Source organism: Crocodylus siamensis, chromosome 5 (genome assembly GCF_052110815.1).
Source record: "Crocodylus siamensis isolate JL-2025a chromosome 5, ASM5211081v1, whole genome shotgun sequence".
Classification (NCBI taxonomy): Eukaryota; Metazoa; Chordata; order Crocodylia; family Crocodylidae; genus Crocodylus; species Crocodylus siamensis.
In genome coordinates, this window is record NC_143399.1 from 204,707,913 (window position 1) to 204,735,897 (window position 27,985).

Here is a 27,985-nt window from a genome sequence, read left to right on the forward strand (position 1 = left end):
TTCGCCAGCTTCTTGAGTACCCTGGGGTGTAAACCATAAGGGCCAGCTGACTTGAAGGTGTCTAGCCTCTCGAGGACAGCAGAGCACCATCAGTGAGGGTAACTGGTACGTTAAGCTGCACCCTCTGCCAACTGCTCCGGAGAATATTGTTAACCTTTGCAAACTGCTCTCAGAAACTGCTATTTATTCCCAGGGATGTTAATACACTCTGATCTGGAGAAGTTGGGATGCCGTTAGCATTCAAGTGATGAAGCATAGGCCCAAGAAGATACTGGGGTTTTGCACACACACACACGTGTGTGTGAATCTTCAGCAGAAGCTGCCCAGCTTGTTGAAAATTGCCAGCAAGCTGCTCAGCTTGAACTCTTGCATCAACGGGACTGGCTAAGTGTGTGGAAGGAGGAGGGGACAGGACTTGGCCACATTGGCCTTCTTCTAGTCTTCAGGCACTACAGCAGAGCACCATGAGTTTTTAAAGACCTGTGATTTTGTCCAATATCTTCATCAGTAACCTGGAAGATGGCACAGGGTGCACCCTCAGCAAGTTTGCAGACGACAGCAAGCTGGGGGGGAGTAGTAGATATGCTGGAGAGTAGGACTAGGACTTAGAGTGATCTTGACAGATTGGAGGACTGGACCAAAATAAATCTCATGAGATTCAATAAGGACAAGTGCAGAGTCCTGCACTTAAGACAGAGCAATCCCATGCACTGGTGCAGGCTGGGGGCTGCCTGACTGGGCAGCAGCTCTGTAGGAAAGGACCTGGGGGGACAGGGGTCAAGTAGCTGAACAGGAGCCAGCAGTGTGCCCTTGCTGCCAAGAAGGCTACCAGCATCCTGGGCTGCATTGGTAGGAGTGTCGCCAGCAGATCAAGGGCAGTGATTCTTCCCTCTATTCAGCACTGGGGAGGCCACATCTGGAGTCCCATGTCCAGTTTTGGGCCCCCACTACAGAAAGACTGTGGTCACATTGGAGAGAATCCACTGGAGGGCAATGAAAATGGCTCAGAGGCACATGACTGATGAGAGGTAAAGGAACTGGGCTTATTTAGTCTGGAGAAGAGAAGGCTGAGGGGGATTGAAGAGAAGCCTGCAGGGGGGTTGCAAAGAGGATGGGGCTGGACTGTTCTCAGTGGGATAGATCAAGGAGCAATGGGCTCAAGTTACAGCAAGGGAAGTTGAGGTTGGATATTAGGAAAAACTTTTTCACTAGGAGGTTAGTAAAGCAGTGGGACAGCTTACCCAGAGAGGTGGTGGCCTCCCATCCTTGGAGGTTTTTAAGACCTGACTACACAAAGCCTTGGCTGGGATGATGTAGTTGGGGCTGGCCCTGCTTGGCACAGGGGGTTGGACTAGATGTGACCTCCTGAGGTCCCTTCAACCCTCATTTTCTAGGATTCTAAGAACTAAGGGTCATGCGATGAAATTAGTAGGTAATTACCTTAAAACTACAAGGAAGTTCGTTTTCGCCCAGCGTGTCACTCAAGTGTGGGACTTGTTGGCAGCAGATGTGTTGGAAATGGACAATTTAGCCATATTCAAAAGGGACTGGACATGTTTTTGGAGGAAAGGGGTATTGGTCACTATTGAGCATGGGAGTGAGGGGCACGGGCTCTGAATCAAAACTTCCTAGACCTTAAATGCTGGAGGCTGCAAGGGAGAGAGGAACAGTGGAAAACAACCCTGGTCAGACCCAGGTCACTCTCCCTTCCAGGAGACTGCAAGATGGACCTATAGTCCCAGTAAATGGCAGTTCTTATGCTTTTATGTACCGTTTCTTTAGTGAGTGCCTGCAAATTCACCCACAGATGGTCTTTGTTGGCTACAAATACTGGAGGTACAGTAGGGTTTATGTGGAAAAGTGGCTGTCACGTAGACAGCTTTGTATTCCAACAATGGGGCTAACTGGCTTTACAAATCATCCACCTCATTTAGGAGCTCATCCCTTTCCTGTTCATTATATCTTCACAGTTTCTAGCTCTAACCAAAAAGGTTGCCGTTGCAGTAATAGCCTGTATTTTAAACACCTCTTTTATTCCTGTAAAGCAGCTTTCTCCTTCTTGGGCTTTAAGCTAGGTTCACCGGAGGGTAGAGACAAAAGCCCAGAGCCAGGAGACCTGGATAAAAAAAAATGAATAAGGGAAGGCAGTAGCAAAAGCCTTAACAATGTTCTCAGGGAGAAAATAGGACAGTTGGATACCTGCAATGTTTATATACTGATGTGAGACGAATATGGAATAGATGGGAAGAACTGGAGCTCCTAGTACAATTGTGGAGTTATGATGTAATCAGGATTATGGAGTTGTGGTGGGATAATTCATGTGACCAGATTGCTGCCATGGATGGATATAGCTTATTTAGGAAGGACAAGCAGGGGCAAAGGAGGATAAGTGGCCCCATAAAGAAGATGTCCGTGTGTTCAGAGGTGCAGTGCAAAGTGGAAGGTAGGCCTACTGGAAGCCTCTGAAGAAAGGTCAGAGGGGAGAACAGCAAGGGAAGGTCATGGTGGGCATCTACTCTGGGCCACCAAACTAGGAGGAGAAGGTGGACAAGGTCTTCTGTAAACAAGTAATAAAAGCTTTCAACTCCCAGGCCTTGGTTCTCATGGGGCACTTTAATTATTGTGTCATCTGCTGGGAGGGAAACACAGAGGTCCACAAACAGTCCAGCAAATTTTTAGACTGAGTTGGCAATAACTTTTTGATTCAAATGGTAGACAAGCCAACTAGGGGAGAAGCTCTTTTTGACTTACTGCTCACAAACAGAGAGGAGTTGACTGAGAGTGTACAAGTAGAAGATAACTTGGTGGTGGCGACCCTGCAATGATAGACCTCAAGATCCTAAGGAGAGGAGGGAAGGAGAGCAGCCAAATAAAGACACGGGACTTCAGTAAGCTCACAGAACTGTGAGCAGGATCCCTTGGGAGGCAAGTCTGAGGGGAAAAGGACTCCAGGAGATCTGGCTCTCCTTTAAGGAGACCCTTTTAAAGGGAGAGGAACAAGCTATCCCAATGCAGCAGAAAAATGGGTGCAACAGGAGACTGGCCTGGCTAGACAGCGATCTCCTCAATGAGTTGAAACTTAAAAAGGAATCCTACCAAAAATGGAAACTTTGGTCTTAGCACTAAGAGAGCGAGTAAGAGCAGCATATGGGTATGTGGGGAAAAATTTAGAAAGGCCAAGGTATGAGTTGAGAAGCACCCGGCAAGGTATGGAACAGGCAAGAAAAAAGGGGCTCTAAGAGAATGTCAGAGGGAGACCAAAAAAGTATACGTCCATTAATAAATGCAGAAGGCAATCTAGTTATGGATGCTGCAGAGAAGGCTAAAGTATTTTAATGTCTCTTTTACTTGTCTTCACAAAGAGGGGCAGCTACCAGATGATGAACACAATGGGCAGCACAAATAGGAAAGGAGACAAACAGTCTAGAGCAGTGGGCGAACAGGGTAGGGATTACTCAGGGAAGATAGATGCTGTCAAGTTGGCAGAGCCGGATAGGGTGCATCATAGGCAAAGGCAGTATCAGAGCCACTGGGTAGCCTCTTTGAGCATCTGAGAGCAGTTTGTATCAGCATCTTTACCAAATCAGAGCTTGTCCCATGTGGAGGTCCCCCAGCGCGCTGCTTTCTAAAATGCACAGTTAGCTTCATCACAAGCCCTGATCCTGAACCAGCACAAGTTTAAAGCCCTTCTTGCTAGCTCTCCTCCACAGGATTTCGTACACATGAATGCAGCTAATAGGTTAGGGCATAATGACAGATTTTCAGTGGTTGTGTGTAACACATGGCAACTGAACTGTTGATTTACTTAACAGATTGTCCCAATAGTGCCCACATCTGTTAAACAACACAGCCACCACTGCAAAGAAAAAATGACCAATAGCATTAGACTTTTTAAGGTTTGTTTCAACTGACTGAGCACCATCCACTAAGGACGGCGAATGAAGAATCCACGTCTTGACAGCAGATGAACGACTCTGCTTCAGTGAAAGTACATTAAGCTATCAGCATATAATATCCCTATAATAATAATGTAAGATTGCTAATAATGCTATTAGCAAGACACATGTCTAGCACAGGCTCCGACGCTAACCAAGCAAGTGGTTCTAAAATCCACAAAGGTGGCTCTGTAGATGCTACACCACCATCACCATCAACAGTGCGCCAAGAGGTTCAGCCTAACTAATACAAAACCAGTCACCCAGGTAGTAGGGCGGTAGCATAAGAGTAGCATGCTTCATCAAATGGCTTATCAGACTCATCCATCTTTAATGTCATCCTAATTAAATGGGGACAAAGCTAAAGTGTTGCTAAGCTCATGATTAATATTGTGTCATTTAATAATAAGGGACCTAGTATTTTGTGGGCCTTTTTTACTGGATGGATGAGTTACTATAGAAGAGGAGTCCTGGGTATATCTCACTGCACCCATGAGGATGCTGGCTGAGAGATCTGTCTATGCCACCTCCCATCAGCACTGTAGCTGGCAGTACCACAGCCAATCCACCCACCCCATGGGAGCAGGCGGCCAAGCCATCCTGTGGCAAGTCAGCAGCCCAGCTCCACTCCCAGCACCAACAAATACTGCGGATAGCAACCCTCCCCTGGGCATTGCAGTGCGGCATAACAACTTACCCAAATGGCAATGGGATAAGAATGCAAGGCAAAAAATGTAGCAGCAAAAAGAGGGTTTTGCAAAGAATTGAAAACAGTGTCTTATACAGTGCTGCGGTTCATAGATCCCCGTGACATTGCTGCCTCCCGCTATACCAAAGAGGGTCTGGCAAAGGCTCCTCTACCGAACCAAAAACTGCTGACTCCACAGTTGTCCCCAAGGGAAGGATTAAAAGTCTTGAAGGAATGACACCTAATAATTCAGCCATAAATCCACAATTAATAACCCTGGGCCCTTCTGCGTCTCCTCTTCGATGCAGACTTGCACTCAGCAAACACTGTGCAATGCAGTGTATGTGCCTGAAGTGTCTGGGGCTGTTGCATACAGGACAGGCAAGCTGCCCCAGAGGGGCAATTATTCCAGCCTCTGAAATTCAGCTTTTCCCTTATGCTGGCTGTGCATCCCTTCCTACTCATGGCTTAGGGGGATCTAGCACCTCCCTTGCCCTGCTTGCTTGTGAGGGCAGCCCCGCTGCAGTTTCAGGGGACCAATGCTCTTGGTTATCAAGGCTGCTGGGTCTTGACTGATGAGTGCACAACCCCCCACGTTGATATGCTGGCATTCACCCCTCCTGCGTGTGGCCTAAATCTTGCTGCAGGTCATAGATTTCATAGACATTAGGGCTGGAAGGGACCTCGGGAGATCATCGAGTCCAGCCCCCTGCCCAAAGGGCAGGAAGTCAGCTGGGGTCATAGGATCCCAGCAAGATAAGCATCCAATTTACTCTTGAAGGTGTTCAATGTAGGTGCTTGAACCACCTCCAATGGCAGACTGTTCCAGACCTTGGGGGCTCGGACAGTAAAGAAATTCTTCCTTATGTCCAGCCTGAAGCGGTCTTGCAGGAGTTTGTGACCGTTCGACCTCGTCATCCCTCGGGGCGCTCTGGTGAACAGACGTTCCCCCAGATCCTGGGGGTCACCCCTGATAAACTTATAGGTGGCCATCAGATCACCCCTGAGCCTGCGCTTTTCCAGGCTAAAGAGTCCCATGGCTCTCAGCCTGTCATCGTAAGATCTGTTTTCCTGACCTCTGATCATGCGCGTGGCTCTCCTCTGGACTCTCTCAAGCTTCTCCACATCCTTTTTGAATTGTGGAGCCCAAAACTGGACGCAGTACTCCAGCTGCGGCCTCACCAAGGCCGAGTACAAGGGGAGAATGACGTCCCGGGATTTGCTCAAGAAGCATCTATGGATGCACGCCAGCGTTTTGGTCGCTTTACTAGCCGCAGCATCGCACTGGAGGCTCATGTTCATCTTGTGGTCAATGATGACCCCCAAGTCTTTTTCTTCTGTAGTGCTACCCAACGTAGCACTGCCAAGCCTATAAGGGTGCTGCAGGTTTTTCCTCCCAAGGTGGAGAACCTTGCATTTTTCAGTGTTAAACACCATGAGGTTCTCGTCCGCCCATTTGCTGAGCTTGTCCAGGTCAGCCTGGATCACCCGCCTATCTTCTGGCGTGGATGCTTTGCCCCAAAGTTTGGTGTCATCGGCGAACTTGGCCAGTCCACTCCTGACTCCAATGTCCACATCGTTAATGAAGATGTTGAACAGGATGGGTCCCAGGACAGAGCCTTGAGGGACCCCACTGGTCACAGGGCACCACGCTGAGTGACTGCCATCAATCACAACCCTCTGGGTCCGACCACAGAGCCAATTTCCCAGCCAGCGGATCGTGGTGGAGCCAAGGCCACAACTGGCCAGTTTGGCCAAGAGGTGATCATGGGATACCAGATCAAAAGCTTTTTTGAAGTCAAGATATATGACATCAATCTCTTCTCCCTCGTCCAGGTGATAGGTCACCTGGTCGTAGAAGGAAATGAGATTGGTCAAACAAGACCTACCCGCAACAAACCCGTGCTGGCTATCCCTTAGGATGTTAGCCTGGGCCAGTCCCTCAAGGATGGCCTCCTTAATAAATTTTTCTAAGATCTTCCCCAGGATAGAAGTCAGGCTAATGGGCCTGTAGTTAGCCGGATCCACTCTCCTCCCTTTCTTGAAGATCGGCACCACATTGGCCTTCTTCCAGTCTTCGGGCACTACACCAGAGCGCCAGGAGTTTTCAAAGATCCGTGCCAGGGGCTGGGCTATGACGCTCGCCAGCTCCTTGAGTACCCTGGGGTGCAGGTTGTCAGGGCCGGCTGACTTGAAGGTATCCAGCTTCTTAAGGTGTTCCTTCACAAGGTCAGCATTTATGGAGGGTAGGGGATCCCCCTCACCCAGATTTCCCTGTCCCACAGCAGGCATGGGCATCCCATGGGACTGATGAAAGACTGACGCAAAGTACCTATTTAATAGGGTGGCTTTTTCCTGGGCGTCAGTTGTCAGTTGCCCCATCTGGTTTAGCAGGGGTCCAACATTGCCCTTGCTTTTCCTCCGGCTCCCCACATATCTGAAAAAGGACTTTTTGTTGTCCTTGATGCCTGAAGCTAGTTGGAGTCCAGTTGCAGCCTTGGCTTTCCTGGTTTGGTCCCTGCAGGACCGGACCAGCACGGAGTAATCCTCCTTGGAGGTGAATCCAGTCCTCCATCCTTTGTAGGCTTTCCTTTTTAGCCACAGGAGGTCCGCTAGGTCCCTGGAGAGCCAGGGGGGCTGCTGTGCCTCCTTGCTGCCTTTCCTCCGTGTTGGGATAGATTTAGCTTGTGCATTGAGGATTGCTCCCTTGAGAAGCAACCACTCTTCTTGAACTCCCATCTCCCTGGGGTCATGGTCCCTGAGGGCCTGACCGACTAGCCTCTTGAGCTTGTCAAAGTCGGCTTTTCTGAAGTCAAGGACTTCTGTGTTGCTGACTGACTTGCCAGCTTTACGGCGGATGGTGAAGGTGATCAGCTCGTGGTCGCTGTCACCCAGCTTCCCATCGATCACTAGGTCGCCGATTAGGTCGTCCCCCGTAGCCAGTACCAGGTCAAGCAGCGCTTTGCCTCTCATTGGCCCATAGACTTCCTGAGTCAGGTAGAGGTCACCCACGCACGAGAGAAAGCTTTGCGACCGCTCGGATTTAGCTGAGTGATCTTCCCAGGAGATGTCTGGGTAATTGAAGTCACCCATGACAACCAAGGTCCTGGAGCAAGCGGCCTCAGTCAGCGTTACTTGTGCACAGACCTCGTGACTCTGATCTCAGGCTGGGATTCAGAGGCGTTGCTGTGACCGTGAATCGTGATGAGTTGGCGTTTGCTTACACATGCAGGAAGGATGTGGGCTCTTCAGTCAAGTACAGCCAGCGACACTTCCCAAATCAACGAGAGCTCAACCTAGAGCCAAATGCAACCGATTATGGCATAGGCAGACAATGTTCTTCAGGTAAATCCAGTATCTTCGGTTCAACCGACAATAATAGCTGGAAAAAAAAAATCTTTAAGTTTTCGGGCACGCCGGATGCGCTGGGGAATAAGGAAGAGTTCAACCCAAGGCCGTGTGGAAACAGACCCGACCTATGCAGCCCGTTTCACCAAGTCTCCTCCAAGGCTGCCACCCCCGCCTAGTATCACTGCCATGTTGAAAAGCAGAAAGCTGCAGCTGCTGGCACCTGAAGCTTTAAGACACCCCCTGAAATCACACAGCCCCATCTTCGGTAAGCTGGAGCTGCTGAAAAAGCCACCTGTCAAAAATGCCCATCAACTAGGAAGACCCCAAGGCATAGGCAGACACACCCGGAAGTGGCTTCACCGGCTTCCGTTCTGCCCTCAGCTAAGATGGCGCGCGCGTGGCTGTCGCGGAGCTATGACGTTGCCGGCGCCGCGCCGAGTCAGGGCGGGAGCGGTATTGTAGGCATATGAGGTGCAAGGCGGAAGAGTGGCGTACGGATGTGACGTTGTAAGCGCTGCGGGCCGGGCCGGGCCGGGCCGGGGTCAGGGTCAGGTAGGAGCTGGGCGTGGGGTGCGTTGTGTCCGGGAGAGAGGGAGGTAGGAAGCCCGGGGGGGCTATGAGGGGAGGGCTTAGGTCCGAGGGCGTGAGCAGGTGGGGCTGGGGGCGTGAGGGGGGTCTCGAGGCCCGGGTGAGGGCTGTGAGCGGGGGTGCCTGAGGCCCAGGAGGGAGGGGGCCTCAAATCCAGGAGGTTTGGGGAGCTTCCGGAGGGACCCTGGCAGGGGACGTCTTACGTGTGTGCGTCCTCCCTGCCCCCCCAGTTGCTTTTGGGTGCGCTGCTGGCTTCCACCTCCCACTGCCTTTGAAAGGGCCGGAGTGGTTGGCATGGGGGTGGTGCTTCACTGCTCAGAGCAGGTCCATCCTCTGTCACCGTGTGGCAGCCCCCCTCACAACCCACTGGCTTTCCTCTAGGACCTCTGAAATGTGTGAGTGACCCCACATCTGCTAGCCCCCGCTGCTCCCCACCGGTGAATCATGGCAGCTCAGCTGGTGCGTCGCTGTCCCTGTCGCTGGCTCTTCAGTGCCATTGTTCCCGCTGCTTCAGTGGCCCTGACTTGTGCACTGACACCCAGGGGCAAGGTGATCGTGAGGGTCCTTCCCCGGCCGTCTGTCCTTCTGCTGCATACCTTGAACTTCTCTGGGCCAAAAGATGATGAGGCAATGCAGATGAGCAGCAAACTTGTTAATTCCCAAGAATTCAAGAAGTTGCTTTCAGAAGCCACCACCACCAAAGAAGTCTTGGCTTTTAGTACAGAGTACCCTGTCAATGCCTTCACGGCTTCCCATATCATCATCAAGCTCTCTCGCCTGGTAATGAAGGGAAACCAAGACGCTGTGGAAATTGTAAATGATAAGCGCTTCAAGTTACTGTTCCTCTGTCTCAGGGAGAATGTAAGTGCTGGCTGCAGCCTGGGAGGGGCACGGTCAAGGGAAGGTGCGGAGAACGGATCTGTTCACAGTGCATTTCTGTGCTGGTCTAGGGCTGATGGTAGAAAGCCAACTGGTCCCATCGTGCTGCTTTGCATCGTTTCCAGCTCTGATGTGAAGCGGTTGGGACTGGGGGGCATGGCTGTAAGTAGGTAGGGCAGGAAAGGATGTGTGTTCTGTACCATGGTGATGAAAATATGGCAGCGCTCAAATGCTCTGTATCTGGATTACTGAGGTGGCTACTGGCATTGTGCCTGAAAGTGGACAGGGACAAAGGGCTTTGTGGTAACCTGAAGCAGTAGGGAGGCCACCCTTTTTGGCAGACCTACTCCAGATTAGCCCCATGCCCTCCCCATGTGCTACTCCACTCCCCTTCTGCTGCCTGGCTGGCTGCTCTGCTCCCAGCCCTCATGCTCCTGCCTGGTCTGCTGGTCTGCTCCCAGCCCTCATGCTCCCTGCTTGGCCTGCTGCTCAGCTTTCTGCTCCCAGCTCTGTGCTCCCTGCCTGGCCTACTGCTCTGCCTTCTCCCAGCTGCTGCACCCCCTGCCTGCTCTGCTCTCTTCTCCCAACCCTCACCTCCCTTCCTATCCTGCTGCTCTGCTTTCTGCTTCCTGCCCAATTTTTGCCTTTGCTTTCTGGTTCCTGCCCTATCTTCACTATGCTACCTTTCATCCCCATACCCCCCATCTGTGATGTGCCACTTGCAGCACCTAAACCATAGGTTATCCAGTCCTCACCTAGTGCAGTGGTTCCCAACCTTTAGTACCTTATGTATCCCTGCAGATCAGCACGGCAAAAATGAAACCAGAAGTCCCACTCTGACACTTGCGGTTTTGCTGCCACGAGCCAAGTCCCACTTTTTCCACCGTGGCTGGGAGTAAATCAGCCTACACGGGGCCTCCCTCCCTATCCCGGCACACTGATTCTGGGGAGTGAAAGCCCCAGCGCACTGGACACGGTGGGAGGGGCGGCAGTCGGAACTTCCAGCCCGAGCAGGCAAAGACCAAAATGCAACACCCGTGTACCCCCTGCCCATGTCTCGCACTGACCTAGAGGATGTTACACCGCTTCCCCTCTGCAATTTTTATGTATCTTATTGAGATGTTGTTGTCTGTCTTATTACTGGTTCAAGGGAGAGTTGCTTGAGAGAGGGTCTTGCTAATATCTGGTCCCTTCATAGGGGCAGAATCAACAACAGCAAAAAAAAAATGGATGAAACTTGAATAGAGCTGATACTCGCTGTTTGCCCTTCTGCAGGATTATGCTAAAAATGTTAGTTTTCTTGCTTTGAGGCACTCTGAGGAGTCCACCCTATTTTTGACTCTAGCTTAGCCAGATGAAACCCCTATAAAGTGATGAGATACCCAAAGGGAATCACAGGGTTTTTGCATGTTACTGTATAGTTTCCACTCCTTATTGTTAAACCCACAGCAGCCTTGTCAAATTCAGTACTATCCTCCTCCATGGTTGGTACTGGTCCAGCTGGCTGCCACAGCAACACCTGTAGTTCATGGGCCCCAAGTCTCTGTTACTGAACCCTGGGGATAAAAATATACTACAGACACCTGGTATTTTTGCTGATCTCAATTGTTCTGTCATGTCCTGTTATCTGCCAGAGGTGGCTCCAGGTGAGTGATATTTTCTGAGTGTTTCATGCAGGATTTCTGGATCCTTCAAGTGAAAGGTGAGTTAGGAGGATACAGAAAGCAGTGGAAGTGATGGCCTTCACGCACCCTGATGTCTTTCTCCTGACAAATGACTGCAAGTGCCTTCTGCTTATGAAGTCACTGGCTGGTTGCTGTACACACAGAGTGAAGGCACTTTGGTCTGGTTATAGGGGAAATTAGAGAAATATTGACAGAACAATATTGATGGATGTTGATGGAGACAACAGCTTGAACGCTGGTCACAGCCTGTGGACAGCTAAGAACTATCTGACCTGTCCCAGATCAGTATGGACAGCAGCTGATGCTGGTGGGAAGTGTTCCACTAGCCCACTGATTTTGGTGTGTGGGCAGTGTTCAGTATAGGAGCTGTTAAGCACCACATTGGCAATACTGTGGCTGCCAGGAGCTTTATCTCCCACTGCCAGGCAGGACTGTTTAGCCCCACCACCCTGAGCTGGTGATTTGACACTGGTGCTTACTCCATGGGACACTCAGGTAGATCCAAAACCCTGATCCTGTCTGATCTGTTTGTGCATTAACAATTATGTTACCCTCTAAGGACTTTTGGTCCCTAAATACCCCCCACTTCCTGCTGTTCTAGGCCTCAGCTGGCTTCTTATATGCAGCACCAGGGTGGTTTGGGATCATATACTTTGAAAAAGCATTATATGCTGTAAAAATTGCTCTTTGCAGCAGTCATTGAAGCTGTGGTGGCTTGTGATCTTGGGCTCCCAGCACTGCAGAGCAGAGAGAGCCTTTACTCCTGAAGCTTCATATAAATTCATGGCTCTCCATATCAACGATGTTTTAATTCCCTGTCTGAGGGGCTCAGTTAAATCCTGTGTCCACAGAACTGGGTGACCTTTCAATCACTATCCACATTTATAGTAGTACAGCTTGGGCCTCGTGATACAAAGCAATTCAGTCTCAATTTCTCACACACTTCCTAGGGATAATCACTTGAAAAACCTTAATTACAACCTTGAAACTGCCAAGCATCGGTGATGCGTTGGGGGTGCATGCAGGTACATGGGCACCCCATGCAAAAAGTGCCACCAATGCTGCCGGCAGTGCCTGCAGGCAGTCGCTGCTTGCCCACCCTCACTGCCAACACTGCTGGCAGCATGTACAGGTGGTCCCGAATTGCCACCGGCCCCTGCCTCCACCCCCCCAGCCTCTGGGGGCATGCGGCATTCATATTGCCAAGCTATTGCCTAATATTGTAGTGGCATCCATTCATTGTTACTAATGAGTTTTGATAAAGCTGACTTTTTAGAAATGGAAAAGTAAAGGACTGGGAAAATTTTCTGCCCCACATCTGAGTCTCATGCATCAGCATGAGAGAGCTGCTCCAGGGGTCAGGAAGGAAGTTGCTGCCTTCTGTACAGCTTACTCCTATAATGAGCTCATTATAGCGGCGTTTGCCACTGGTGGAGATGTAATGCTTAGTTTCATAGTTTCTAGGGTCGGAAGGGACCTGAGTAGATCATCTAGTCCGACCCCCTGCCATGACAGGAAAGATTAATGGGGTCAAACAACCCCAGCAAGGTGTTCATCTAACCTCCTCTTAAAGACCTCCAGGGTAGGAGCCAGCACCACTTCTCTTGCAAGTTGGTTCCAGCTCCTAGCCGCCCTGACTGTGAAGTCACGCCTCCTGATATCTGGCCTAAATCTCCCCTCTGCCAGCTTGTGACCGTTATTCCTGGTCACTCCTGGCAGTGCTCAGGGGAACAGGGACTTCCCCAGTGCCTGCTGGTCCCCCCTCAGCCGTCTCTTGTGGAGGCTGAACAGGTTCAGGTCCCGTCGCCTCTCCTCATAGGGCCTTCCCTGCTGTCCCCTGACCATGCGAGTGGCCCTCCTCTGGACCCTCTCTGTGTTGTCCACATCCCTCCTGAAGTGCGGCGCCCAGAACTGGACGCAGTACTCCAGCTGCGGCCTGACCAGTGCCGCATAGAGGGGGAGGATCACCTCCTTGGACCTGCTCGAGATGCATCTGTGGATGCAGGACAAAGTACAGTTGGCCTTCCTGACTGCTTCCCCACACTGCCGACCCATGTTCATCTTGGAGTCAATGATCCAGTCTACTATATCCTCCGCTGTTCCAATAAGCTTCCCTGTGTTTAAGTAACCTTCCTGCATCTCTCTCTGCTGCCCAGATATCCCAAGTCTGGAACAGTACCTTAGTGCAGCTCCTGAAGAGTTGTTACCGTCTGGACAGCACCATGAAAGAGCTTAAAGTAATAGAGCAAGAGGTGTACTGGCGCCTGAAGCGTTTCAACGTCAACCAACTCAGTTCCCTAGCCAGTTTCCTGGCCTCCAGCAAGTGGGTAAAGAATCATAACGACCTGCTGAAAGACTTGGTGAAAAACCTAGAGCTCCGCTGGACAGAGATTGAGGACATCGAAACCGTGGTGACGCTGACGTCAAAAGTTGGACAGTTGTCACCGGCCCTAATGGAGCGGCTGGAGAACAAGGTACAGCTCCCACAGGTTTAACGCTGTCTTGCCTGCCCCCATCCCTTCTCAGCTTGCCCTGTGCAGCAGATGAACACAGTCCTGTCCTTCATGCTGACTGAAGGAGCTACTGATTGGGCATGGGGGGGGCCTCTATCCCTTTCTGATTTTTTTTAAGCAGCCTCTCACAAAGAAGTGCTTGCAGACAGTGCTCCTGTGTAGTATCTGAGTGAGCTTGGCCGCTCAGATGCCTCTCAAGTCTGTCCACTGTGCACTTTTTTGAGCAGTGGTTCTGCAACCAGAGGTCCCACTCAGCTCAGATGTGCTCAATTATGAAAATAACAATTCCTGTTCCTTTTCCCATTTCAGTGAAAAGGCTCTGTAAGGAGACTCGTGCTGCTGCAGCTAGGCTGCTTGCACAGGGCTGCAGAATTGCACTTCTTAGGGTCTCAAGGCAGGCTGGTCCCACCCCTCGAGATGTTATTGAAGGGAGGAAAATAACTGTTACTTGAGTTTGTCATCCTAGTATGTTCTGGAGCAGTGGTTGTCAACCTGTGGTCCACAGTGACTATCCATACTTACAACTCAAAGAGGTCCAGACCCTCATTCAAAATTTCCACAGGGGTCTGCCCATCTGTTCAAAATGTTGTAAGTGTCTGCAAATGAAAGAGGCCAAAAACCACTGTTCTAGAGCAGTGGTTCTTAGACTTGTGGCACCGCTTGGAAAATGCTAGCTCTTAATCAAAAGTGAAAACTACAGAATAATAAAGCAGGTTTTTTTCTGTTGCAAAGAACTCGGCAAGACCACAACCACAGATTTCTGTTTGCAATCTCTGGGTTTATCGTGTGAATCATGTTTGCACACCTACCAGTGCTAACATTGTGTGGCACCCTTAAAAGGATCTCAAGGCTCCCCAGGCTGCTGTGGCCCCCTGGTTGAGAACTGTTGCTCTAGAGGTCCCCATTTACTTTTCTCCAAGCACTTGGCTCAGGATAGGAAATTTGTGCCCAGGTAGAAACAGCAACCGAAGTCCTCTGATGGTGGCTTAACTGCAGCTGCGTCAAATTCGGTACCTGCCTTCTCTGTGGTGGGTACCGGCCCTAACAGCTGCCACAGAAATACCTGTAGCTCATGGGCCCCATGTCTCTCTCTCTCTGGACCCTGGGGATAAATATCTGCTACAGACATCGATGCATACTAGGAAAAATAGCTGTCTAGACCTAGTCGGTTTCTGTTCCTGCCACAGTTTTCAGTAGTGGAGTCAGGTTAGGAGTAGGTGAGGTCTCCAAGGGAAGCCAGATTCCTTCAGGGAGTGATGCACATGATTCACCAAGGAGCATACTCTCTTCTGGAGATGTGATCTACACAGTCAGAAGATGGCCCATCATCAAGAAGGGTGGTTACCTTTCTAGCCCATCTCAGCCACTCACAGTACCAAGTTCCCCACAGGATCTTGGGTCCTGTCAGCTTCAAGGCTGTTGTTAGAGGCAAGGCCCTCTGGGAAATAAGGTAAGGGGCCTTTAAAGGAGGTAAGAGCAGCTGAGGTTGAGCAGGGGCTCTGAGTAACAATGTGATGAGCGTTAATGAGGTGCAAAAAACAGAGTTGGCTGTTCCCACAGGAATTAGCAGGCATGCTTAGTTTGGCAGTGACTTGAGTATTGAAAACAGTGGGGCTTGGCCCTCCCCACAAGTGGGCTTCTTAAATGCCCTGTCCCCAACTCTCCTGGCTTCTGTTGGTTTAGGTCTCCAGCTGATGTGTGGATCAGCACAGACTAAAACCTTAAGGAGAGAGTGCTGCACTCTATTTTTGATGACATGAACTGAGAGTCCCTTTTTAAGGTTAGCACGGATCATCCGACCAGGTTCCATCATAGCCACTGTACTGTCGTGAGACAACACCTAACATTTTTTTTTTCTCTCTCCAGAAGAACTGCGCTGTTCTTATGTACAGGGTTCATCAGTCATTGTCCCACCCCCAACTCTCTTGATTTCTGTATTTGCACTAATGTCGTATGCAACAGAAATACTAAATCAGGCTTTTTCAACATATAATTTGAATGCATTTAACCCTCTGGCATCCTGTACTTGGTTATTTGATTTTTCCTGTGAGATTTTGCCCAAGGATGTTGTGATAATTAACTAATATTTAGGGAGAAAGTTTGCTGTTTTTGGAATTGAACCTGAGAATGGGTATTGATTTACAGTTGAAACAACGTGGTAATTCTAGTTGGTCTCTCTCAGTGCTCCCCCTACTTGCACTGTTTCTCAAATCTGTTTCCAACTGTTTAGCATTGTTTTGACCTGATGAGCAATAGTAGGTGGGCTCCAGCTCACTGAGGATGGAGTGATCCTTGGTTGGAGGGCATGATTTATAAGATTCATTAGGCTGAAGCATGCCATGCAGGGGATTCGCAAGTGTGGCTTGCCTCAGTCTGACCCATACTCCTCTGTTCACAATGTCTGTTGGCAGGCACTGCAGTTGGCTGAGAATTTCAGTCCTCAGGAGACTCGGAAGGTGATGCAAGCATTTGCGCTCCAGAACCGGCGCTGCCTCCCCCTGCTCCGGGCCCTTTCCTACCACTTGGCCCAGCATCGCAGTGAACTGCAAGTGAGCACCATAGCGGATGTGCTCTTTGCCTGTGGTGAGTGGGTCCCCGAGTCAGTCCAGATAAGTGGAAACAGTATCCTCCTACCAGCTAAACCTGTTGCCTCTGCCCAGGTTCTGATCCTTGTCCTTCTCCTGGCAGCAGGAGCAGCACATCTTATCAGAGGGACTTGGGCTACATGGGGAAAAGTTATAATGCCAGAATTAACAGTAAGAGTGGTGGGCTTCTCTTGGGTCGTGACTGATCATCTTACCAGTAACTAGAGTAACTGGGCATTTAACAGCCTTCCAAGGGAGCCGTGGACTTTCTTTGGGTGCTTTCAGCTCAAGATAGGCTGTCTTTTTGTAACTTCAATCTCAAACGCAAGTTATTGGGGTAAGTACGTGGGTACCTGAGTCCAGTTCTCTAGCCTGAGGTCAGAATAAATGATTTAGTTACTGTGATGGTGGCTGAGGTTGGCTTAGAGTTGGGGAGGGGGCAACACTTACTCAGAGCCTTTTTCTTCTTGCATTGGCTTGGGTCCCTGCTGCCTGCCCTGTCCTTACAGTTGATGCAGTGCTCCAGGCTGACCGTGGGTAAGTAACTGCTCCTCTTTTCTGCCCCTTTAAGGAAAGCTGAATTTCTATCAATCCCAGCTATTGGAGAAGTTGGCATCTGACCTAATTGCCCAAGTGTCCAAGCTAACCCCCATAAACGTGGTGTTCTGCCTCCGCTCCTTTGCCACCATCAGGTGGTTCAGCCTGCCACTCATCGATGCCTTCACTCAGGTGAGGGAAGGGTGGGGAGAGATGGTCGTCACTGGGCCGGGGGAGATCTCAGACCTCGTCAGCTGCGTGTGTGGGGCTTGGAATCCCCTCCACCACTAGCCAAGGGGTCTTGTCCCTGGTACACAGTGCATTGTAAACTGCAGCTCAGTCATTAGAGTGCTCCTGTGTGAGCAGTGAAGCGATGCCTGCAGATTCGGGGGCAACTAGTCAGGCTTTTAAGGCACAGCATGGGCAGTTAGGACTGCAGGGGTCTAGTCTGCTTGAATGAACTTGGGCGTCTCCCTGCCTCGGGTACAGTAGGGATGAGGATGCTGCTGTGGATGTCCCAAGTGATGTCATCGCATTAGAAGCAGGGTGTTCCCTGCTCTCTCAGTAGTAACACACAGATTTGACTTGCCAGGTGCAAGGCAACAGAAGCAGGCCTGGGGACATAGACGGAGCAAGGGGTGGGGAGCTCTGGTGGGGCCTGAAGTATAATCCCAGAGCTTGACCGTGCCTTGGTTCCCTCCTCTAGCAGGTGGGGATAACGTGCTGCTCTCTGCACATAGAACTCCAGGCCTTTGTGCTGCTGATTTATACCACTGCAAGACCATGGATAGGGAGGACTACTTGCAGGCAGCCCAGCCGCAGGCCAGGACCACATCCTCGGGATGGGAATCTGCAGGGAGTGAGAGTGGGGCCTGTTCTGAGGAAGTTCAGGTCCTAGCCCCCAATCTTCTCTCTGGCTTTCAGTATATCCTGACCAATGCTGACCGGTTCAGCCCACTTCAGCTCTGCAACATCGTGCTGTCTTTTGCCCACTTGAACTTCCAGTCCACCGAGAGGGACGACTTCTTTAACCTGGTAAATGCCTCACCACCTCCTGCCTCCATGCTCCCTTCAGGCTGTTGCCAAACTGGGGCCCTGCCTGGCTGCCTTTGGAAAGATGCCATTGAGAGGTGGCCTGATTTGAGGTGCACTGCTGGGTGGGGTTTGTGCAGTGTGGTAAGGGCTATGGCCTCACTCTCTTGCATTGCTGTGCATCAGGTAGGTTGCCCTTAACCCTTCCCTGGCTGGATTACCCTGATAGCTCATTGCTGCCCATTCTGTCCCTTGCTGGTCGCAGATCTAGAGAAAATAAGCACCTGGTGACTGCAGTTATTCCAGCCCTCCAGGGGGCACATCTGGGTTTAGGAAGGCTGCAGCCTGGGACATCTGCCTCCTCTCCTGTGTTAATGTGGGAAGAAGCCAAGTGCTGATACCTTTGTGTGCATGTCCAGGTATCCAGCATGCTAAGCCATGCTCTGGCCTGGTCCCTTCCATGCTCGTCTGGTCTCGCCTAGAGCCAGGAAGTGATTGGAGGGGCAGCTGCACAAGATGGGTGTTATATGTAGCACCGAGAGCCAAGGTAACCAGCTCTTGGGCGAGGTCTGTGAATGGCTGCTTTCTCAGAGGAATAGTTCAGGCCGGAAGGCCTTTTCGCATCCACGTGGAACAGGCAGGAGCTAGGCGACTGGCAGATGCCAGTCTCTACCCTGAGCACTATGTGCTTCAAGGCTCTTCACACCAGAGAATGTGGAGCTGAGGTGACTGCAGCATAGCTTTGAGGCTTCTGGAAACCTTGACATTTCTGACATGGACTGTAAGCCATTGACAGCTCTCTGCAGAGGGAGGGACCCCTGCAGGGGCTGAGCAGCAAGACCTGTGTAGGGTGGGTGCAGGCAGAACTCAGGTGTGTGAAACCCAAGGTGCTGGGGCTGTGGCAGGCTGTTTTCTACACTTCTCTCCTCTGCAGGGGCTGAGCATGCTGTCTCTACCCCTGTGGTCTATGCTGGCCTGGGGGACTCTGCCCCAGGCTTTCAAGCTGAGCTCCCCATGTGCAGCCCTGTGTCTGGGGAGGCAGCAGTCGCATCAGAGCCATGTCAGAAGAAGAGGGGGGGCATTCAGGCAGCAGGGACTGGGTCCTGGTGTATGTTTAGTTGTCAGCCTGGTCTGATGGCACTGAGAGCTTGGTATTACGTGACTCCAGGCGAAAGGCCACAGTCACGTAGAGAGGAAAATTGCATTGTCAGTCATTATAAAGGGAGCAGTGACCAGCAGAGGGTACACGTCTGAGTGGCAGGGGGTGTTGCAGCTGTGGTGGTCCCAGGGCAGTACAGGAAAGTGCAATTGGTCCAGTAGCTTTTGCTGGACCAACTGTAATTGGCAGGGGTGCAAGATGAGCTTTGAGCACCAAATGCCTCTTGGGGCCAGGAAAGCAGGGAGTAGGCAGTTACATGGTGGAGCAAAGCGAAGTTGTCAGGAGTGCTCGCAGACCAGAACAGTTGCTATCAACAAGTCTCATTCTGCAGAAGGATGAGACCAAGCTCAAGGGAAGAGGGAACACAAAAAGCTTGGTGGGAGAAGAGGGTAGAGCTATAATGAATCAAAAACCATCAGCTGTGTTAGTCCCATGGGTATGAGGGGCCGGTAAAGTTACTGCACCACGGCTCAGGTCAGGGTTCTGAGGGAACTTCCCCCTCGCTTCTGTCCTTGGGCGGCATCCAGGCTTCTCACCCAACTGCCCAGTTTTCAGTGGTTGGCCCATTGAAATGGAGTGACTGAGTGCTGGTGAGCCTGGCGTGCAGCCCTCGAGTGAGTGTGGCACATATCCCCTCTGTAGCAGCAGCCCTGCCATAACAAGCCATCAAACCCATGCTGTGCAGAGGGCACTGGGATGCAGCCATCTTTGCTCCACAGAGCCATGAAACCTCCCTTGATTGCAAACCCTGCTGCCCGGGTTTAGCTTAAATGCCACCTGACAGTCTTGCTGGTGTTGGGTCTTGCAGGTATCTGTTCAGCAGCTGGCAGCCTCTGAAATTCACTGCCATCTCACAGGAAACCCCTCTCCCTAGGTGGACCAGAAGATCAGTGGGTTGCTGACCGCCCTGAGTCCGCAACTGCTCGTGGATCTGGTGTGGTCTCTGTGTGTGCTGCAACAGGCCAAGGCTCCCTACCTGCAGAGCGTGTTGGGGCCAGCATTCCACGAGCATCTGCTACGTAAAGGCAAGTATCTGTTCCAGGTGTCTGTTTCCTGTGTGCCTAGGACTGAGGTGTACTGGGGAAGAGGGGGCTGCTGGCTCCAGGGGTGTTAGGAGCCTTTGGCTCCTATGTTCAGCTCCAGCCTGGCCCAGGTGTTGTAAACTGTCCTCGGCTAGTAGGTGGAACAAGTGGAGTCTTGTTCCATTTTTATTGGGGTGTCTGTCCAGGCTACCTCAGGCGGCCCTGTGCTGCGAGGGGCGAGGAGCGCATAAGCATCAGCCAGTCACTCCTCCACCCCCAACAGGGTCCATCCAGACCCAAGGTGGAACGTGCTCGGGGTCCTTGGCCTACTGCTGCCTCTGACAGAAGCAACAGCCAGGAGAGCTGGAAAGTGGGGAGGAGCTGTGAGGTCTCCACTGTCCTTGGGTAGCTCTTCCAAATGGCTGTGGCAGCCAGGATATGGGCCCCTGGGCAGTGCCAGTTTTGGCCTGGCCTGCTCTCTGCTGGGCACTTGGCTTTGGTACTTGGGAGTGAGAGAAGCACTGATTTGGCTGCCTCCCTGCCCATATTGCTCTGCCAATGACCATAGCCCCAGACCCCGCCACAAAGCACCACAGTCCTGCCCTGCAGCAGCTCTCACCACCCCTGCTCTGGGCAGACTGCTGCATGCCAGCCAGGCGCAGATCAGTCTGAGCGCTTTGATGCCTCAGCCTTGTAATGGAAATCAGGGTCGGGGCTCGGGCCAGCGCCAGAAGGCTGGCTGTGTCAATCCATTTGCAGGGCCCTAGAGGCACAGTGAGTGCCCAGCATCTGCAGCCTTGTCAAATTCAGTGCTTGCCTCCTCTGTGACAGGCACCGGCCCAGCCAGCTGCCATGGCATCACTGCAGCTCATGGGCCCCACGCCCGCCCGGTGGATCTGGGGGTCAGATCCTGCTGCAGACATGCAGTTTTCACCAGGGTTGCTTTCCCATACAGGCTCACATGAGAGTGGGTCAGGAACAAGCTGAGCTCTGCCAAGTCAGCAGCACAGCTTGACCTGAGCACACGGCTGAGGGATTGGCCCTGTAAGGAGGATGGCCACTTGGGTCTGCTCAGGGAGGGGTCTATGTGGCAGGGGGACATCCTTGTTGTGGCACTGCCCGGGGGATCTCAGTGCCAAGTGTTAACAGTCCCAAGGATGGCTGGGCCCTGGGCAGGGACCTTGAAGCTCAGTGTACCATGGACTTGACTCCAGGGTGCAGAGACCTAGCACTGCCCCTGGCTGGGAGCTGGGATCAAACCCACCCACTCACCTTGGGTCTCTAGGAAGGGGGCAGGGTCTCGCCCTGGCTCTTGCCAGCTTTGCTGCTGTCTGGGCAATGAGCATGGAGGCACTGGCCGTCACAGGCCAGGGACCATGGAGGGTGCAGAAAGCACCTTACAAACTACCAAACCCCTGCTGCAGCCTCTGGCGGCTGAGGTCACACACGGCAGCCTGGCAGGGTCCTGAGATGAGAACCCAGGAGTTCCCACTCTGGTACAAAGTGTGCCGAGCTGGGCCCTTGGCTCTTTGCCCAGGCTCCTACTAGGGCCATATCTCTTGCACATCTCTTTCCCAGCAAAAGACAGCTCCAAGAAAGGCCAGCAATTCAAGGTCAAGATAATGCACATCAACGCAACTGCCCTGCTGGAATGCCCTGAGTACGAGTGCCCCTCCCTGCCACCACAGATACTGCAGGCTCTGGCACCGCACGAATACATCAAGCCCACTCCGCTGCAGAACGACCTGCGCTGGGTGCTGCAGAAGGTGCTTGGTGACGAGACCAAGTGGCGTTTCAGAGTAGACACCATCTACGGCTGGCAGCTCAGTGAGCATGGCATCTCCCCCAAGCGCCACATGACATCAGCTTCTCTGGTCTCCAGGCCCCAGTGCCTTATGGTCCTGAAGTGGCAGACCTCACTGCGCCCTTCTGCCAGTGCCCCCTCACTGCCCCTACAAACCTGCTGTCCCAGCCCTGGAACCCACTGAGGCTCTGTCCCAGAGTCCCCTGGTGAGCAGGGACCACAAGCGATGCCAGGCTGGCTTTGTGGTGGGTGCTGGGCTGAGGCCTTCCAGGTGTTATACCCCCAAACCCACCCTCCTGGGGCAGAAGGCCTTGCCCTGCTATGCTGCCCAGCTCCAGAGCTGTGTGCTGGGTAGCGCAACCCAGCCAAGCTGTTGGTCTCTGGTTCTGGGGACGGAGAGGGGAGGACTTGCCTCCCTCTGCTGCAGGTCCCCTTTTCCCATCTCGTATCCCCACCACCCCTCCTCTGTCCCCATCCATCTGGCTCTGGGTGCTCTCACATCAGCCATCACACCCATCTTCCACTCCGCAGCCTTGTCAAATTCGGTGCTCGCCCCCTCCATGGCAGGCACTGGTCCAGCTGGCTGCTACATCATCATTGCAGCTCATGGGCCTCACGGTCCTCTGCCTGGACCCTGGGGATAAAATCCTGCTGCAGACACCTGCTTGGGGGGTGACAGCAGGGTCCTCCCCTGCTCTTTGCAGGCACCAGAGGAGAGGCCTGCTGTGCCTCTGCTGTTGGCTAGCACCTGGAGACAGCATCTTAGTATGACCTGGGGCTCCATGTGCTCCGTGGGCTATTCAGCTGCTTGGCCTGGGTGGTGAGGGGTGGCTGACAGCCCAGTGCCAGACCTGATGATTCCTTGTTGTTCACTTCTCTCTGGGGCAGCTGCTGAGGTGCTGCTGGACAGTGACAACCTGCCCATTCACCTGAAGAACTTTGTTGCTCCCCACCTGTTTGCCTCAGAAGGGACAAAGGAGTTGCCACCACGTGCCAGGAGGTGAGTCTTTGTGCGGGCCCTGCAGGGAGCGGGGAGGCGGGGAGGGCAGGGTCACCTACTGAAAGGTCCCTTCCCCTGGGCATCATGCAGAGGGCATTGCTGAGGTGTCACCCTTACCCTGCTGGGGCCATGTAGGACAGAGCTGAGCCGTTGAGAGCCTGCTCAATCTGCTCTGGGCACTTATACACATGCAGGGAGCCTGCTCCGATGTGCAGGAAATCCAGGATATTGGAGCAGACTCGATTAGTTGAGTCTGCTGGCGCATGTAAATTGACAGTCTGGCAGCCTCACGCATCACATTCATCAGTGGCATGGCGCACCTCCACGCTGAGAAAATGGCGGCGGCGTGCTTTGAACTAAAACACGTTCGATGTGCTTTAGTTCAAAGCACACTGCCGCCATTTTCTCAGCACGGAGTCACGCTGCACTGCTGGTGCACAGGACACATGGTGCCTTTTTAATTAGTGCAGCTCACTAATTAAAAGTGCCCAGAGCTGCATTGGGAGCACATGGGGAAAAATGCCTGCTGAGCCCAGCCACCACATTTCATCAGGGAACAAGATGACAGGTGTGGACTGGGGAGGCGCAGACTGGTCGGGTTCTGCTCCTTTGCTGCCAGAGCCCCCCCCCCCCCCCCCCCCCCTTCTAGTTAGCTGCTTTTGAGGTGCCAGTCTAGGCCCGGGGATCGGACCAGCTAAAGACACTGGTCACAGCAACCAGCCCTTCCATGCGGAGCAGAGTCCACGTCAGTCTGCCAGGGCTGGGCTTGGTGGCAGAGGCCCCAGGGCCTGAGCTGCCTTCTCACTGGGGCTGGGAGGAGCTCCTTCAGCGCCAGACATGTTTTGTTTTTGAATGAGTCCCTCAGTCCAGTCCCTCTTTCTGCACTTGCACTCTCATGGGCTCAAAGCATCGCAGGGCTGGAGAATGTCCCAGGCACTGGCGTCCTCTGTGCTCAGGGAAAGGGGTGGGTACCCCCTACCTCAGGATGATGCATGTCTATCCTGTCCTGTCCAGCCCCTTCCAGAGAGAGCACGGGGTATCTGAGGGCTGGATTGGGAACCCCCGTCCAGGGGGCTGACACAGCCACATCCTGCCAGGGATAAAGCAGTCGATAGATGCCACCAGCTGAAACAGGCCCCACTACCACTTCTGGGTGCTGAGCAGGCAGTCAGACTGCTGTCTGGCTGTCTTGGGGCACGGAGCATGCTGGACAGCAATGGGGCTGAGCAAGGACCAGTCTCCAAGTCACACCACCTTGTCCCCGCCCCACCCCACAGGATGGCTTTCCTGCACTGGGACTTATCCAGCTTCATCCGCCAGAGCAGGGACCTGGTGGGCCACCTCGCTATGGCCCGGCGACATCTGGAAGCTGCCGGCTTTATAGTCGTGGAGGTAAGTAGCTGGGCTGGGGTCCCCCTACCACGCACACGCCCATGTGCACCCGCTCTGCATTTCACTGGGCGCTTCTTGGTAGTGTAAGCTCAGCTGGGCACCCTCTTCTCCGGAACCTGAAAGCCAGGCTCTTAGTGCTCATTGATCTCCCGGCAGAGGCTCTGCTCTGGGAGGGCCATTCATTATTTAGCTTCCTGCAGGTAATTATAATTCCCCCATCACTGGCACCTGGCCCTCCAGCTGGCAGTAGCAAAAGCCTCCCTGCTTGGGCATTACTCCCCTGCAGGGAACCTGTCTTGATTTCCCACCCCGAATCGTGTCCAGCTGTGCTCCCCAGGTCAACGGCAGTCTGGTGCCTCTGGTTCCATCCCAGCCCTCCTTGAAATGACCTTGACTGCAGGACCGACCTCAGCCTCCGGCTCATAACCTGGGGGCAGGATCATTGGCTGGGCACTCCAGTGGGGAAGGCAGGTGCTTTGTGTTTACCTGGCTGCAGGTGCTGCTGCGCCAGCCCCCAGACCCACGGGAAGGGGGTGGGTCTGGGAAGGGGTTCTGTCAGGCAAGGCCCAGATCCTAAGGTGATGGGAGCCAGGGCAGGAGCAGGAAGGCAGTCTCCTTCCCACACCTTTTATGAAACATGACCCCTCTCTCACTCCTCCAGGAAACCCCACATGAGCGCTTAGCTCAGCCAGTGCCAGGCATCAGTCAGCTCTGATTGATCCCCAGCCCTCGCTGGGCAGAGGGGCGCGATCCCGGAGCCAGGAATGCAGCAGAACACGGCTCCCAGATCTCTGCCCGCCTCTCGTTATCAGGCCTGGTCTCCTCGGGGGGCTCTTCTCACCTCAGCTTGAGTGCAGACCCTAGTGTAGATGCTCATGCTGGGCAGAGGCTGCTGGGGGGGGGGTCACACCCCCAGGCTCGCTGGGTGGCAACAAGCCTGTCCGAGAGGGTCTGCTGTGTGGCTGCAGCTGAGGTTGTGGGTTGGACCCCCAGCCAGTCTCCACTGCCAGCACCATGCAGGAGACTGGAGGCTGACTGTGCCCAGACCCCCTCCCTCCCTCCCTTTTCCAAAGTGTTGCCACCTCTGCAGTGACGGTGATGCCGAGTGACTCATGCTCCCTGTCGCGCCTGGTTGCATAACTGCTCCCGTGCTGCGGGCGCGGGGGGCTTTTCCAGCTCCTGGGAGCTTCGCACTGCAAGCCCGGAAGCTAAATATAGAGACAGGAAGAATCCACTTCTTCCTTCTGCCCTGTCCTGGGCCAGGGAGGCAGCTCAGGCACACGGGGTCAGCATGATGTGCCCAGCTTTCCTGGGAAGGCTGCAGCAGGGCCAGGGAGGCCCAAGTTGGCGCTTCATCCATTAGGCCAGGGGCACAGTGTGTGCCTGGTGGGGGGCGGGGGTGGCCTCAATTAACCCCAGGCCTGGTGCCAGCTGTGAGTTGGAGCCTACCTTGTGCAGGGCAGTGGGAGCTCTCCTCCCCCACACAGGCAGGCCAGTGGGAAAGGCAGTGCTCTGAGCTGCAAGTGCTGGGCCGCCTGGCCCTGTTCCAGCTCGCTTAAAAGCGGCCAGCCCTGCCCAGCCCTGCAGCCAGGAAATCGCACTGTTCCCCAGGACTCTTTTCCTGGGCTGAGGGGGGTCTCTGGACAGGGTCCTGGCTTTCCCGTAGAGCGCACAGTCCCCGTGCTTCACGGTATGGCCTCACTCCCCTCCGTCCCTGAGCCCATAAGGCATGGTCTGCTCAGCCCTGCTCCTCGCCATCTCGAGATTCAGCCTGGGGCCAAGGGAGCGGCCTGCAGGGGCAAGGGCTGTGCAAATGGATGTGCAAAGGGAAGAACAGGACCGTGAAATGTTCGAGGCACCGTGATTAGTTCCCAGGGCGATTTTCTTCTGCTGCGGCGCATTTTCGCTGCCTCCCCTGCTCTTCCATTGCTGTGCTCTGCGTAGTGGCTTCCCCCATCCCCGCATGCCGCTCTGCCCATTGGCCATCGCATGCTGGACTTTTATGCCCAGGGGCCCATTTGACCAGGCTGGCTTCAGGGTGCCGAAGTTGCCTTGAGTGCAAGGGATTGGCAGCCTTGTAATGTGCCTCGGCCGCCCCAGAGTCTCCCCCCACCTCAGTAAGTTAATTGAAGCGGAGCCGGCAGCACCCCGGAGTTGCTGTTGGATGCTGGCTCGCCTGCTCAGCGCATCCTTCCACTTAACGCACAGCCCCTCTGCTGATAGGTGCTCTGTGCCGCAGCCATGCAGGGGGTTCCCGTCAGCCATGCCATTTGCTTGTGGCCGTGTCAGACTCGGGGCTCCCCTTTCCCGTAGGAGCACTGGCACAGCTGGCTGCCATAGCCAAACCTGTAGCACGTGGGCCCCGCAGCTCTGCCAGTGAGCTCTGGAGGGTATATCTACTGCAGACATCCATCCGTCTCACGGGGTGGGATCCATTGTGGGCTCACCCCAGCCGATTGCCAAGTGCAGTCCTGCCGAGAGCTGCCTCTGTGGTACATGGGGCTGGAGCTTTGCTCAAGGCCCCCTGGTTAGGAGGCAGCCGCAGAGCGTGTGTGTCTGGTGCCCTGTTGCCTTCAGCATGGAGCACCCTGGTATGTGAACCCAGTGACTCCGTGCAAGGCTCCAGGTGCAGCATGCTCCACGTCGCACACCCTCCTCCTGGGCCAGCCTGAACGGCAGTCGGGGAAGCTGCCAGCATGGATTCGCTCCCCTTGGCACGTGCTGCTGGCACGGGCAAGGGAGATGGGCCAGAACCGCCAGCCGCAGCAGTGCGGGGGCTGCGTCTTTGCCATGGGGAGTGTGGAGGGGACACCCTGAGCTGCCTGCTGTGATTCACCCTGTGGGAGGAGCCGGCCACTGTCTGTGCAGTGGAAGAGAGAGTCTCGGGGCTCTGCACCCCTGTCCGTGCCCTGGCGCAGGTGGGGGATGAACCCTGAGCTGGTGGCTGTGCTCTCCTGCCTCTGCACCAGGGCCCAGCCCGCCAAGCCCCCACCTCAGCCCCCGGCCCTCACCCATCCTGTGTCTCCCATAGATCCCGTGCTACGAGTTCCAGGAGCAGAAATCGGAATGGCAGAAGAACGCCTACATCAAGGGCAAAATGAGCAAAGCCATAGCCAAAGAGATGGCTAAGTAACCACAGTCCAGCTGAGGTGGGGTGAGAGGGGGCTGCTGCGTGACCCACCGCTGCTGTATAGAAATGTTCACCAGAATAAAGTCACTGTTGTACAGTCCAGCTGGCTCGGCATGCAGCTGTGTTCACTAGCCCGGCTTGTGCGCGCAGCACGGCGCGCTTGCCCTCCTCACTCTGAGCGGGCAGCTGCGCATGCTGCCTGCTGCTCTTTGGGCTGGGGGCAGGAGTTGGAAGGGGTCCCAGGGCTGTCAGGGAAGCTCTGTTTATGGACCCTCTGCTGGGGTTAATGACTGAATAAAGTCTTCCCACATCTGTCCTGGTTTGAGCCAGCACCAGAGCCGCTTGCCCCGCAGGGGCACTCCAAGGCAATGGAGACCAGGGGAGGCTCTCGCCTGGGCTGTGCCACTGGGCGCTGACACCCTTCCAGCTGTCCTTGGAGCTGAGCCGGGACGGAGGCAGGCTCTATCTGGGAAATGGATGCAAAGCCCAAGGCGGGACCGGGATCAGTGGAGCTGGCAGCCTTGGTGCTGGGTGCGAATGCAGATAAGCAGTGGCTTGTGGGCTGGGGCTGGGATCCGCGGGTGCGAGGCGACAGCAGCAGTTCCTGGCTCGCTGGCACGACACCCCCCGAGCCATTCGGGACACGGCACTCTCCAGCCAGGCTGACATAATCAGGCGTGCTCCC

At 53.8% G+C, this 27,985-nt stretch overlaps 1 protein-coding gene and 5 non-coding genes across 6 annotated transcripts; all 6 read left to right on the forward strand.

The window, feature by feature from the left end:
* Positions 1-8,402: 8,402 nt before the first annotated feature.
* FASTKD4 (FASTK mitochondrial RNA regulator 4) lies at positions 8,403-27,400 on the forward strand. The gene is made up of 11 exons (XM_090047979.1): positions 8,403-8,526; positions 8,944-9,423; positions 13,283-13,600; positions 16,051-16,222; positions 16,796-16,953; positions 17,686-17,796; positions 19,827-19,977; positions 21,553-21,801; positions 22,667-22,778; positions 24,056-24,170; positions 27,202-27,400. The coding sequence occupies exons 2-11, from the start codon at positions 9,007-9,009 to the stop codon at positions 27,301-27,303; spliced, it is 1,905 nt and encodes a 634-aa protein (XP_089904105.1). The 5' UTR covers positions 8,403-8,526; positions 8,944-9,006; the 3' UTR covers positions 27,304-27,400.
* On the forward strand, positions 10,889-11,026 carry LOC149865184 (small nucleolar RNA SNORA5). Its single transcript, XR_016442816.1, has one exon. It is a non-coding gene; the product is annotated as a small nucleolar RNA SNORA5 (small nucleolar RNA).
* On the forward strand, positions 14,631-14,770 carry LOC149865185 (small nucleolar RNA SNORA5). The gene has a single exon (XR_016442815.1). It is a non-coding gene; the product is annotated as a small nucleolar RNA SNORA5 (small nucleolar RNA).
* On the forward strand, positions 20,765-20,899 carry LOC149865186 (small nucleolar RNA SNORA5). The gene has a single exon (XR_016442818.1). It is a non-coding gene; the product is annotated as a small nucleolar RNA SNORA5 (small nucleolar RNA).
* LOC149865187 (small nucleolar RNA SNORA5) lies at positions 22,305-22,441 on the forward strand. The gene has a single exon (XR_016442817.1). It is a non-coding gene; the product is annotated as a small nucleolar RNA SNORA5 (small nucleolar RNA).
* LOC149865188 (small nucleolar RNA SNORA5) lies at positions 26,446-26,581 on the forward strand. Its single transcript, XR_016442819.1, has one exon. It is a non-coding gene; the product is annotated as a small nucleolar RNA SNORA5 (small nucleolar RNA).
* Positions 27,401-27,985: the final 585 nt, after the last annotated feature.

Excerpts from the sequence above, each read along its gene's own strand:
- FASTKD4 (XM_090047979.1), top strand. The coding sequence starts at position 9,007 with ATGGCAGCTCAGCTGGTGCGTCGCTGTCCCTGTCGCTGGCTCTTCAGT. Across the intron at positions 16,954-17,685 it reads TCATCGATGCCTTCACTCAG|TATATCCTGACCAATGCTGA; the intron begins GTGAGGGAAGGG and ends TCTGGCTTTCAG. Across the intron at positions 24,171-27,201 it reads CCGGCTTTATAGTCGTGGAG|ATCCCGTGCTACGAGTTCCA; the intron begins GTAAGTAGCTGG and ends TGTCTCCCATAG.